Source organism: Sphaerodactylus townsendi, linkage group LG03 (assembly GCF_021028975.2).
Source record: "Sphaerodactylus townsendi isolate TG3544 linkage group LG03, MPM_Stown_v2.3, whole genome shotgun sequence".
Classification (NCBI taxonomy): domain Eukaryota; kingdom Metazoa; phylum Chordata; class Lepidosauria; order Squamata; family Sphaerodactylidae; genus Sphaerodactylus; species Sphaerodactylus townsendi.
The window spans coordinates 166,170,736-166,184,619 of NC_059427.1; the positions used below are offsets into that span (position 1 = coordinate 166,170,736).

Genomic DNA, 13,884 nt, shown 5'->3' on the forward strand with positions numbered 1-13,884 from the left:
GCATGGCCAATTGGCCATGCTGGCAGGGGCTGATGGGAATTGTAGTCCATAACATCTGGAGTGCCAAAGGTTCGCCACCACGGATATAAGGCAATCTGGTAGCACCGTGTGGAAAATCCACCTCCCCACACCCATCACAAGTTTTGCAGAACTCCCAAACATCATTGTGCATTTCTGGCCAAAAGAATTCTCTTTGCACCCTTGCCAAAATCTGTTTAAATGGCAAATGGGCCGAAAGTGTAGCTTGATAAACTGTATCCCACACCAAGTCTCTGAATTTCTTTGGGACTACCAGCTGTCTGATTACCTCATTTCCCCTTACAGATTCCTTTTCTAGGATTTCCCTGTAGAGTAGACCTGCCTCCCAAAAGAATCTCACAGAGTTACTCATGGTAAACTTTGCCTCCACCCTACAACCAGCCAAAAACGGACATTCACGTTGCTGCATCTTAAACTCCTCAGAAATGAAGAAAGGATTGACATTTGGAGCAAGTGCTCCCTTTTGCTCAGAGATGCCTGCGTGCATCTGCAAATCTCCTGCTGTGATAAGCTTTCTGCTAACTTCTGGCTCCTGGTTCAAGTTACTGGCAGGCAGAGAAGTTAATCCTTCTGCTTCCCCGTTGCCCTCCTCAAACAATTCAGGACTCTCTTCTGACACAATTGTTTTACACATTCCCTCTGGCTGCTCCGCTGAAGGGGTTAACTTTTGGGCTTCTACCTGTTCACAAACTTTCTGATCATCCCTCCCCTTTCCCAAAGGCACATCTACTGCATTCATTTCAGCGTGTTTGCTTACGATATCATTTCCAATAATGACATCTGTATTATCCATGTCATGTGTCAGGACAAACATTTTTCCATTAAATTCCTTAAAAGTTGCATGTAATTCAACAACATTTACCCAGGTTAAACCATCTGGATGAGGTAAAAATGGGATCCGGCCGCACCTCCTGTGTGGCACAAACTGCAATAAGTTCTCCTTGATGGAGGAGAATTTTGCTCCTGTTCGGATAGTTCCCCGCATTGGAATGGTCTACCCGAGGATCACAGGCTCGCGTCTTTTGCTCTCAACCCAAAGTACCCTGTTTCTTGGGGATGACTGCTACAGAGGGCATTCTTACAGTTGCTCTCCTCGCCAGTTCCTCCGAAGCAGTCTTCTGATGATTTTCTCCCTCCCCCCTTTCAGGAAGGATGCTGATTCCTTCAGATTTCTCTCCCTTCTCCATCCCGGCACAATACTCACTGACTGCATGTGAATAGGATGGTGTTTCTGCTGGAGGCTTTTCAACTTCGAATTGTGGAAATAGATTCCTCTGCAGTGCCAGCAAACGGTTCCACGTTAGCCTGGTGATATCCCATGAAGTTTTTCCGGAATTCTGCCCAGCCGTTCTGGCTCAGTGAGTCTTCTGGAAGTGGGTGTCCCCACATGGAATCGTTCCCCAGCCGCCACTCCTGACCAGATGTTGATTCCTGCCCTTCCATGTTACCGAAGCTGTCCCGGTACACCATGCCGGTGTCTGACAGCACATCAGACCCTCTGGTGACCAGCTCCCCTTCTCCTCCGCACCAGGTGCCAGTAATTAGCACCATTACTGCAAGCCAGCTGCAAAGCCAAGAAGGTGTTCACCCTGGAGTATAGGAGAATGCGCTGCCACCATATAATGACTGGGCTTTCCGCACTGACAGAGTTGTACTGGTTTCTATCTAGGTTCACCTCAGTGTATCCGCACTGCAACTGAGCTCAACATTGTTTTGTCTCAGTTCCCCCCCCTCAGAACTGCGACATCCCTGTCATAGTTATGAACTGCACCTTTCTGCTGGAACAAGGTCGATACCACTTCGAAGCTTCAAAGTGCGGACTCATCGAAACGACACCTCATCCGTTCAACCAATCAGGAGCCGCTTTTGTGGCATGCGCAGAACGGGAGAGTCGTGGCGGGCATGTAACTGTAAACTGTAAAAACTGTAAAAAACAGAACGCTCCTGTTTCCCATGGTAACACAAGCTCCAATCACTATCGAGGAGCGAAACAGACACCAAGATGACCCCGCCCACTTAGCTCAGTTCCAGGGGGCCAAGTAAGTTGCTGTGCGGACAGCCTGGAATTGCCCCCCACTAAAGGGAACCGAGTCGACCTTACCTCCCTTCTGTAGTGCAGAAAGCCCCTAAGCTTGGGAGAGCCACTCTTATCTCACCTCGGTCTTGGGTTCTTTTCCCTCCTAATGACTCCAGACCAGCTGATTTCTCAAAGATTTATTGTAAGAGTTCAAAACAAAGAAATAAAACATAAATGCGTTTAGAGAAATTTCTCAGCTGAGTGCATCCTTGTGGATCTCTTGGGACCTCCAGCCAAGAGGTGCTTCTCTTTGCTTAGCCCATGATAGAGTCACCTAGGCTTTGTTCCCTTAATCTCCAAGAAAACTTTCCCCCTTGCCATGAGGTTTCCAAAACCTTTGAAGTGCCTTATTTGGGCATCTTCCTGTCCTGGGTACATTTCCATGGCCTTTTGGTTTCCCCATCCGGCGGATCAAAGACCATTTGATCAAAGACCCTTTTTACCATGTAGGTGTGATACTGGTAGGTTTTCCAGTATTATTCCATCACAGAAAGTTTTATAGCAAGCCTGCTAAAATATATGTATATTGGTTGAAGGGTCTGTGGGTCCAAGAATTAGCCTACAAATACCAGTGCTGAGAGAGACCATCAGGGTGAGACCTTAAGAACATAAGAGCAAGCCAGCTGGATCAGACCAGAGTCCATCTAGTCCAGCTCTCTTCTACTCGCAGTGGCCCACCAGGTGCCATTGGGAGCTCACATGCAGGATGTGAAAGCAATGGCCTTCTGCGGCTTTTGCTCCTGAGCATCTGGTCTGTTAAGGCATTTGCAATCTCAGATCAAAGAGGATCAAGATTGGTAGCCAGAAATCGACTTCTCCTCCATAAATCTGTCCAAGCCCCTTTTAAAGCTATCCAGGTTAGTGGCCATCACCACCTCCTGTGGCAGCATATTCCAAACATCAATCACACGTTGCGTGAAGAAGTGTTTCCTTTTATTAGTCCTAATTCTTCCCCCCAGCATTTTCAATGTATGCCCCCGGTTCTAGTATTGTGAGAAAGAGAGAGAAATTTCTCTCTGTCAACATTTTCTACCCCATGCCCCATTTTCTACCTTGACTTCTTTTAACCTGTTGTTGGTTTTCCAAGGCATCTGGCTGGCCATTGTATGGGATAGGATGCTGGTCTGGGTGAAACAGCAAGAATTTGTGTATGTGTCTGGGTGGTGGTGGTGCTGTTGTTCTTTGAGAAGGAAATACAATGCTTGTGCCAACAAGTTATTTGAAAAAAATTCTTTGCATTTTTTTTTCAGTATTAAATTGTTTAATGTGCTTTTTCGTTTCCATTCAAACCTCTCAGCATTTCCATCAGGTTACAAAACCCTGGCTCTATAGAAGTTGTAAAAGCCATGCAGTGGGACTTGGTTTGAAGATGGCCTGGGCGCGATCGTTTACCTGGGAGTAAGCTCGGTTGCTGGCAATGGGGCTTGCTTCTGAGTACACCCTCCTAGAGTCGTGATTCACCCATTTGAAGCGTTGCATGGTTGCTTCACCAAGCTTACTCCCGAGTAATGCGTTTCTAAACTAAAACCTCAGTATTCAGATTAAACTACCCTGTTGGCACTTTGTGATAAATAAGTGGGTTTTGGGTTGCAATTTGGGCACTCGGTCTCAAAAAGGTTCGCCATCACTGGTCTATATACTAGAGAGGAATTGTCCCATAACAATCTTGTCTTCCAAATTCTTTCAAAATAGTAGGGAGAAAGTCTGGAAAAGGTATGTTGTCAAGGCAACCAACATGGCTTCTGTAATCTCACAAGGCCATTTGTGAGAACTTGGATGCCATTTTGGGTTGGCAAGACAACTGTTCAGAATGCCGAGTCATCCTCTTCGCATGCTGTGCTACAAAAATCTCTCTGGTTGAGTGCCACACTGAATTGTCAGGTGCTGAGTGGAATGGCCGTGCTTGGGAAAGGACACCTAAATTCTAAGACATCCCTCGTAAATACCTTGACTTCCTAAAGGATTGCTAGGGCAATTAAAAATACCTTTCAAAATTTCAGCCAGCTGAGCAACCATTTCAGTGAAGCATTGTATTGTGGGAGGTTGCAGTGAGTGGTAAGTAGCAATTTAGAGTGCTAAGTAGGAAGTAGATTGTCTTGAGATGGCAGGAGGGGAAACAAGTTGTGGGATGGTAAAATAGAATGAAGGGGATGAGACGTGTGTGAGGATAACAAGTGTGAGGGGGAGGGAGGAAAGGTGATTGGAAGCCACTTTGTGACTCCTTTTAGTACAGAAAGTGAGCTATAAGGAACTGCTTAACTTGGCATGATTGAACACATGCTGATGACCCGTGCCTTCCATTCCTATTGTTCTTTTAATAGCCCATATTTTGCACACTTTTACTTATTTAATAGTTTATTGATAGCAGACGGAGCAGTTTGATCTTTAACATTCTAGGAAGACCCCCTTCCACTTATGCTAGGACTTTTTTGTCTGGAACAATACTGGGGAGCTCAAGTAAGTTTAAAATCTACAGCCTGTCAGTCAAAGTTGTCAAGTTAACGCATCTAAAAGAGAAGTCACTTGCAGGTTTGAGCAAGTGTCCCTTAAATCCATGGAACTCTGTTGGATGGAAAGCTTTACACAAGAGCTTAATGCCAGAATACAAATTACTTCTCTTTCCCTTTTCTTTGTCTCTGCCTCCATCCTGTTTTGCTTTCTTTAGTATGTCTGATGCCAAACTCCCACTATTCATTTGGTTAATCCTTCTGAACTGGAGAGGGGGGAGGGAATAGATAAGAAACTGCCTTTCATGAAGTTTTTAAAATAAATTTTAAAACTTGGAATACAGTCATTCAGTTTATCAGGCTGAAGTTGCAAAAGGAAAATCCCTAGGTCAGTGGTGGCGAACCTTTTCGAGACCGAGTGCCCAAACTGCAACCCAAAACCCACTTATTTATTGCAAAGTGCCAACACGGCAATTTAACCTTAATACTGAGGTTTTAGTTTAGAAAAAACGGTTGGCTCCAAGGCGCGCATTACTTGGGAGTATGCTTGGTGGTAGTCAGTGGCTTTGCTTTGAAGCAACCGTGCAACTCTTCCAACGGGTGAATCATGACCCTAGGAGGGTTTAGAAGCAAGCCCCATTGCCAGCAACCGAGCTTACTCCCAGGTAAAGGATTGCGCTTGAGTTCTTCTCATGGAAATCAGTGGGGTTTAACCACACTTAACAGGGTTACCTACATGTTGTGCCCAGCGGCCCAGGCCGTGCCCGCAGAGAGGGCTCTGAGTGCCACCTCTGACACCCGTGCCATAGGTTCGCCACCACTGTCCTAGGTCAAAGGGGGACTTTGTGCTTTTCAGAGCATGTGGAAACTGAAACTGTGAACTGGCCTGTTTAGCTTGGCACAGCTGAACGCAAGCTGATGGCCCATGACTTTCATTCCTATTTCATATATTCCTTTAGTTGGAACTCCAGCAGCTCCTTATTTTTGTTCAGTGCTAGCTAGGTTCAGTTCCTTGGAATGGGAGTCATCCCTTCGTGCAGTGATGTCCAACTCTGGTGCTTCAGATGTTCATGGACTACAATTCAGGGGCTGATGGGAATTGTAGTCCATGAACATCTGAAGGACCAGAGTTGGACACCTCTGCCTTAGTGTATACTTTCCAATATTAGAAAAGGGAATTTACCCTGCTGTAACCCCAGACTTGAAGTTCCAGATGGGGTTCAGCAAGGTATGTTGCTTGTGTGTCAGATTAATTCTGTTCACAAAAACCTACTGAAAGCACTGCCAGATTTACCCATAGACTTGGCAGGCTGAAGTCTAGGGCCTCAAAATCTAGGGGGCCTCCAGCCAAGGTATACAATATTTTTGACTCTGCCATAGGCCTTTCTTACATATGCTGTCATACTGCACTGTAGTCTCCAAACAACCCTTCAGTAATTTCCCTTGGACTCCATCCCAGAATAATACTGTCTTAAGCCAATAGCTCGACACAAGCATTGATTGCTGTATTGATTTTGTCCTTCCCGGACTTCACTGGAAGTGGACCCCGTTTTGTGAGAACGCCTCTTCATGTTTTCCTTCCGAGTAACCATTGAAGTTTAATTTTACTTTCTATTATCAGATTCCAATTTCAATCACTGTGATATTTAACAATAACATCTTATTTTTATACGAAGAATTGTAAATGGTGGCATTTTAAATACTTGTCATCTTCATCTTTACTCAGTTTTGTTTAAAACGCTCTTCCATCTTCCTCTACTTGTGAGGGTGGAGGGCTGGGAGGGGCCTCACAAGTGCTATAGCCTAGGGCCATGGTGGCGAACCTTTGGCACTCCAGATGTTATGGACTACAATTCCCATCAACCCCTGCCAGGATGGCCAATTGGCCATGCTGGAAGGGGCTGATGGGAATTGTAGTCCATAACATCTGGAGTTCCAAAGGTTCACCACCACAGGCCAAGGGCAGGGGTCTGCAACCTGCGGCTCTCCAGATGTTCATGGACTACAATTCCCACCAGCCCCTGCCAGCATGTAGTCCATGAACAGCTGGAGAGCCGCAGGTTGCAGACCCCTGGCCTAGGGCCTCTCGTCATCTAAATCTAGCACTGACTAAACGACAGTTTACCTCACCATCTAAAAAAAGATGAGTGATGTGTCCTTAGATATACACCACCATTAGCATACCTTCTGTGTATTATATGCCGTCAAGTTACTGCTGACTTATGGAGACCCTGTTGGGTTCCCCACCCCCAAAAAAGACATTCAGAGGTGGTTTGCCATTTCCTGCCTTTATGTGGACTGAGGGAGTTCTGGGATGGGGCCAATGTGATCCAGCAGGCTCCATGTGGAGGGGTGGGGAACAGAACCCACTTCTCCAGATTAGAGTCTACCTCTCTTAAGAACATAAGAACAGGCCTGCTGGATCAGACCAGAGTCCATCTAGTCCAGCTTTCTGCTACTCGAAGTTGCCCACCAGGTGCCTTTAGGATCTCATATGCAGGAGGTGAAAGCAATGGCCTTCTGCTGCTGCTGCTCCCGAGCACCTGGTCTGCTAAGGCATTTGCAATCTCAGATCAAGGAGGATCAAGATTGGTAGCCATAGATTAACTTCTCCTCCATAAATCTGTCCAAGCCCTTTTTAAAGCCCCTTTTGAAGCCCTTAACCACTATACCACACTGGCTTTCATCAACGGCTCTGATGCTGCACCCATTGTAAATATATTAAATCCAATTAATAATAATAATAATAATAATAACAATAATAATAATAACAATAATAATAATAATGTCTTCTGATTTCTCTTCGCCAGGGTACGGAGATCCAAGACAGTAGCTATTTGGACAGCAAAGGTGTGTGCTGTGAATCAGATCTCTTTCCTGATGAAGACAACATGACCCTCGCCCAGCAGGAAGTCCACCATGAGTCAGATATGGACAGCGCCATTGGGAGTGTCCACAGCTCCGAGGCTTTGGATGTGTGTAGGAGTGAGGAAAAAGATGGTGTACTGGGTGGCCTCTTCCTGCCTGGAGACAAGTGAGTAGAAAGCTCTCGCTCGGGTTGTTTTAGAGATGTCAGTATTCCTGTCCTTATTTTCAAAATGCCAGACTGACTGGGCAGTCAGATATCCCCCAAATGCACGACTACAATTCAAAACAGCAACTTATTCCTTCTCTTCCAGATGTATAGTGATGCAAATCTATGATGTTCACAGAGGACCCCACCTTGATATCGAGGCCTAGTCCTCATTTTAAGCCTTGTAAAAAAACCCCTCCCCTTCCAGAAGTGACAATCTCACAGTGTTGACGTATAGTGACGCCCTTGTATTGGTGAATAGTACTTTAACTCCAGACAGATTGATTGATTGATTGATTGATTGATTGATTGATTGATTGATTATTTATTTCGGTTTTTATACCGCCCTATCCCCGAGGGGCTCCGGGCGGTATACAACAATTAATACAAATAAATTAGGGGCAAACCATACAAATAAAACAACATCAGCCCATAAAACTCCGACATAAAAACATACTGAATTTCATTAAAACAGCGGTAATAATAAAGGCACCCAGAGAATCCTTTCCTTTAAAACCCTCCCCTGGGGAGCAATCGTACTCCTCCATAGGAGGATAATCTTGATGGTATTGAACAGGGGCGCCATAATCAGCGGCTGGTTGCTCCAAAGGCCCGGCGGAACAACTCGGTCTTACAGCCCTGCGGAACTCACCGAGATCCCTTGGGTGAGACAACTGGAGGAGAGAGTGTTCCACCAGGCGGAGGCCAGGGCCGTGAAGCCCACAGCCCAGGCCCACGTGGAGAACCAACCCAGCGTCACGGGAAAAGGCCGGGGACTACCAGTAAATTTGCCTCTGCTGAACGTAGAGGGCGAGTGGGGACATCAATGTATCCCCAAATTATTTCCCATTCTATTGTGCCCAGATGTGCAGAGGTTCCATCTGGTGACACATCTTGGGATTAAAATGGGCCGCAGCCCTTTTGTTGAGGCAAAAGCTGGGCAAAGCAATAGGAGCACATCCGAGCAGCCGGTCAGCACCCCTGGCTGACCCCAGCACCAACCCCAATCCATATTGGGGGTGACAGAGGTACTGGGCAACCTGAGCACCCGCCCATTGTGGCCCCCTTCCTGCTGGGGTGTCGGGCTCGATTGCAGAGGCCTCAGCGGCATGTGCCATGAGCCCACCCCACCCCAAGCCTCTTATGGAGGCCCCCAACCGCGGGGAGGTCCGGCGTGCAAGCTCAGCCTTCCCATAAGGATGTGCTCCTCTGCCCAAACCACCAAGGCTGTGACAAATTAAGCAGCAAACCCTGCCCAAATAGGGAGGGTGGGTGGGTCTAGTGCCGTTTATTCTAGTGCCGTTATTTGCTGTTGACAACCCCTTCTTGCTATTGGCACTCTTACTGCAATTACCAAAATGAGTAACAACCCAGTCTCCTTTTGCATGCTTCAATTCTTAAACTGAATCTTTATCAGCTTTAGAACTACCACATCTCCAATAACCCTATTCACTGTTCTTAACAATTTCTATACTGCCCTCCCACCCAAGTAAGTCTCCAAGTGAGGCAGCGAGCATAAAAACATTTCAGTAAAAAAAAAACAGTATTTAAAGTATACTCCTTATCAAATCATGGCTTAGAATGGTGCGGTTATTGTCTGTTGTTACGGATTAGATGCTGGTGTAGTTCTTGCATCAGGATGTTGTAATGCTTTGAGAGTTCATAAGGGCTTGTTCCGCACATGCAGAATAATGGACTTTCAAACTGCTTTCAGTGCTCTTTGAAGCTGTGCGGAATGGCAAAATCCACTTGCAAACAGTTGTGAAAGTGGTTTGAAAACGCACTATTTTGCGTGTGCAGAAGGGGCCAAGGATTCAGCTGGTGTCAGGGAACTGTCGATGATCTGAGTCCAATATCTCGGTTATTTTTTTATTTGGGGGTGGGGGTCAGGTCCATTTGCCTTATGCTGGTCTACGATTGATTATTTAAAATGAAGTATATATAAACAAGTCAGTAAAATGTGTAACGTAGACAAACAATAAACAATTCAATAGAACAGTTACACACACATAACAACGCAACAAGGTTCTGGCATTAACCTTTAAGGCCTTGAATGGAGTGGGACCCTCATATCTTTGGGACCACATCTCCCCAAACCATCCACAAAGGACCCTCCGATCCACCGACAGTAATTACTGGTGGTCCTTGGCCTCAGGGACATTTGACTAAGTTCCGCTACAGCCAGGGCCTTTGCAGCACTGGCTCCTGTTTTAGGGGACTCACTCCCAGCAGACATCAGGGCCCCGTGGGACATTAAGTCAATTCCGCAGGGCCTGTAAAACTGAAGTTTTCCACTGGACCCACAACTGAAGATGCAACAACTTTGCCCTGAATTTACACCCCCTTCTTTCACACGCATAAGATCTAGGACAGTGGTGGCAAACCTTTGGCACTCCAGATGTTATGGACTACAATTCCCATCAGCCCCTGCCAGCATGGCCAATTGGCCATGCTGGCAGGGGCTGATGGGAATTGTAGTCCATAACATCTGGAGTGCCAAAGGTTCGCCACCACGGATCAAGGATCATGGGGAAAGTGGGACTGATGTGGCATGGCTAAATTGCCATCTGTGTATTTTTGTATATTGGAGGATTTTAATCCATTCATTTATTAGCATATAATGATGTGATTGTTTTTAACAGAGGCGAAGCTACCAGGGGACAGGGGGGTGCGCATTGCACCGGACGCGTGCCTGGGCGGGGAGATTGCCCCCACACACACACTTGCCTTAGCTCAGCCTGAAAGTAGAGGCTGGAAAAGTGGCCTGTTCACTTGAGGCTGAAAACGGCCTGTTGGGAACTACACTTCCCAGGAGACCTTGCAAAGCCCCAAGGTCTCCTGGGAAGTGTAGTTCCCACCAGGCCGTTTTCAGCCTCAAGTGAACAGGCCGCTTTTTCTAGCCTGCACTTTCAAGTTGAACTAAGGTAAGTGTGTGTGTTGGGGGCGTCGAAAAACGCAAAGTGCGCATTGGGCGCAGTATGGTCCAACTGCACCTCTGGTTTTTAAGTATGTGTGCTAGCCATCCCGAGCATTCTCCTTGTCAGTCATCCAGCCCAGGTCACCCACCAAGGTGACCCCAGACATTTCAGTCCCATAACCAGGCCCGACACCAGAATGAAATGGATCCGAACAGTGTTGCCTTCTGCCTTTTGATGTGGTCACCAAGAATGTAGACCCACTTAGTGTAGCCACACGATCAGCAAGACAGAGAGAGACGCAGGGGCTTTCTGCACTACAGAAGGGAGCTAAGGTCGACTCGGTTCCCTTCAGTGGAGGGCGATTCCAGGCTGTCCCCACAGAAACTGAGTCGGCCCCCTGGAACCGAGCTAAGTGGGCGGGATCATCTTGGTGCCTGTCTCGCTCCTCAATCGTGATTGGAGCTTGTGTTACCATGGGAAACGGGAGCGTTCTTTTTTTTTTTTACAGTTTACAGTTACATGTGCTTTCTGCCCGTCATGACTCTCCCATTCTGTGCATGCCACAAAAGCGGCTCCTGATTGGTTGAACGGGTGAGGTCATTTCAATGCATCCGCACTTTGAAGCTTTGAAGCGGTATCGACCTTGTTCCGGCAGAAAAGTGTAGTTCATAACTGCGACAAGGATATGCCGCCCAGTTCACCGGGGAACTGAGACAAAACAATGTTGAGCTCGGTTGCAGTACGGATTCACTGAGGTGAACCTAGGTGAACCAGTACAACTCTGTCAGTGCGGAAAGCCCCGCAGTCACTGTGGAGGAGGAGTAATCAAATGTGGACAACAAACAGTGCTGTATTGCTGGGGCAAAACATTTAAGCTAGCTATTTAAATCTCTGCCTTGCTTGTCCTTGGTTTTTCAAAGTGATGATGGAACCAACTTTTAGTTAATTAATATATTTATTTGTTTACATTCATTTCCCACCCTTTACCCCCATCTCAGAGTGGGTTACAATAAAAATCATACAAAATCTTATCCGATGGTAAAATCACAATAAAACCCATCCTAAAAACCCTAAAACAATCTAAAATCTCAAACACCCCACCCACCCACAAAAAGGGAGGGGTCTACAGACACCCCTGGGGCCCCCTCCTAGTGGTGGGAAGTCTGCCCAATCCCCAGCTGAAGGGGATGGTCTTCGCCAGGAGCTGAAACTCCAAGACAGTTGGGCCTGGCAGACCTCTGGGGAGAGGGCATGCCACAATGTAGGGGCCACTCTAGAGATGGCCCTCTGGGCCACCCCTACCCCCTCACCTCCAAAGAAGGCAGGACAGTCAGGCAAGCCTCCCCCTACCATCTCAGCACCCGGGCAGGAATATAGGAACGAATGCACTCTCCCACGTATCCGGGATCAACGCCTGATAGGATTTTATAGTTAGCACCGATACTTTGAGTTGAGCCTGGCAGCACATCGGAAGCACACCAGGATAGGGGTGATGTGACCCCAATGCAAAGCACTGATTAGCAGACGAGCTGCCACATTCTGCACCGGCTCAAGCTTCCAGACCTTCAAGTGACAAAGTGTTGTCTTACGGCAATGGAGGCAGCATGTTGTTTTGGCCAATGAAAGAAGCAGGGAGCAACTCTGCCGTCCTGTCTCCCCACAAGCCCTTTTATTGACAGTTTACAAGTGGAAAAACAAACAGGGCAGGCAGGCACAATGGACAGAGCAAAGAGCACAGCGGGATTTGAGCAGGGGAATTGGCATTTGCACGTACACATTGGAGCCAGGAGGTCTTGCAACCTCAGCAGTTTTCTCCGAAACCACATTTGGGAAGGAAAGGTCAGTTGCACGTGAGAGGCCTTTTTCCAAGCAGTGTATTGCCGTACTCAGGCGCCCCCCCCCCCGGGTGTTGGGGGGCCCTTTTCCAAGCAATGTGCTGCCCTACTCGAGAGCCTCCTGGGCGCTGTGAGACCCCTTTCCAAGCAGAATGGCTGCCGTACTCGGGAGCCTCCCAGGCGCTGTGCCCCCCAACAACAAAGGTCATGTGACGAGTCTTTCCTTGTGACTTTTGTGATGTTCCTTTTCTCTAGGTCAAGTCTTCTCAACCCTTCCACAGGATGTGACCTTTCCACCTATTCTACTGCTTCCCTGATCAGCAATGAAGAACAGTTTGAGGATTACGGAGAAGGAGATGATGTAGACTTCACTCCCAGCAGCCCCTGCCCCGATGATGAAAGCAGAACAAACGCTTACTCAGATCTTGGCTCGTCCGTTTCTTCCAGGTTCCTTACTTGGATTAAATTCATCCTTTCTTGTTCATGGAGTTTGGGAGGAAAATGCTACCAAGTTCAGTGGCATATCTTTTGGAATTGGATGATTCATCATCAGAATGAATCCATCTTTTTTCCCCCCTGCATCACCTTTTTGGCAAAAGCTTTGCAGCCACCTTTTCCCAGTGAATTATGGGAACGTGGTATATCATGTTGTCTAAATTGCAAGGTTAAAAAAGAGTCCCCCACGTGGACACACAAAGCATTTCCTTTCCATGTTTGCTAAAAAAAATATCATGCACAACAGCATCATTCCTATAACACCTAATGAACACCACCCAGACTAATGAACACCACCCAGACAAAGGATGTCTCCAGGCAGTAAGCCACAGGTGTCAAACTCGCAGCCCTCCAGATGTTATGGACTACGGTTCCCATCATCCCCTGCCAGCATGATGCTGGGAGGGGATGATGGGTACTGTAGTCCATAACATCTGGAGGGCTGCGAGTTTGACACTGATACAGTAAACAGTCAAAGGGATCAAAAGGCCAAGCTACTACAATGCAGATGCCCTCACTAATTTTGTGCTTTCTTCATGGTTACTCGCATGCTAAATGGGAGAATCCCACCCAACACATGCAAATCAAGCTTGCTAATTGCACCCTTTACACTTGTTAACATGCAAATGGTTTTCTCCCACCCTGGACATTCCACAGGTATATATACTCCATTTGCTTTACTACCATCAGATCCTCTGAAGGTGCCAGCCACAGATGAAGGCAAAATGTCAGGAGAAAATGCTACTAGAACACGGCCATGCAGCCCGGAAACCACACAACACTCCAGCGATTCTGACCGTGAAAGCCTTCGACAATACAGCGATAGGGATGATTCTGTTGTTGCTGTCAGCTGAACTTCCAGGATAAAATATTGATAAGCATGTTTCCTTAAAACTAGAGAAGTTGAACAGAGAAGAAGCTGATGATAATGATTTTAGATTTATGCCGCACTTTTCTCTACCTTGAGAAGTCTCAAAGCGGCTTATCACTCCTTATAGCT

General features: G+C 46.9%; 1 protein-coding gene across 2 annotated transcripts in view; it reads left to right on the top strand.

The window, feature by feature from the left end:
- RAB11FIP4 (RAB11 family interacting protein 4) overlaps positions 1–13,884 on the top strand; it is a 336,747-nt gene that overhangs the window by 283,953 nt on the left and 38,910 nt on the right. For both annotated transcript variants that reach the window (XM_048491005.1, XM_048491006.1), the window contains 2 exons: positions 7,374–7,597; positions 12,645–12,836. In XM_048491005.1, coding sequence (XP_048346962.1) covers positions 7,374–7,597; positions 12,645–12,836 — 416 coding nt within the window. The remainder of the gene's footprint in view (positions 1–7,373; positions 7,598–12,644; positions 12,837–13,884) is intronic.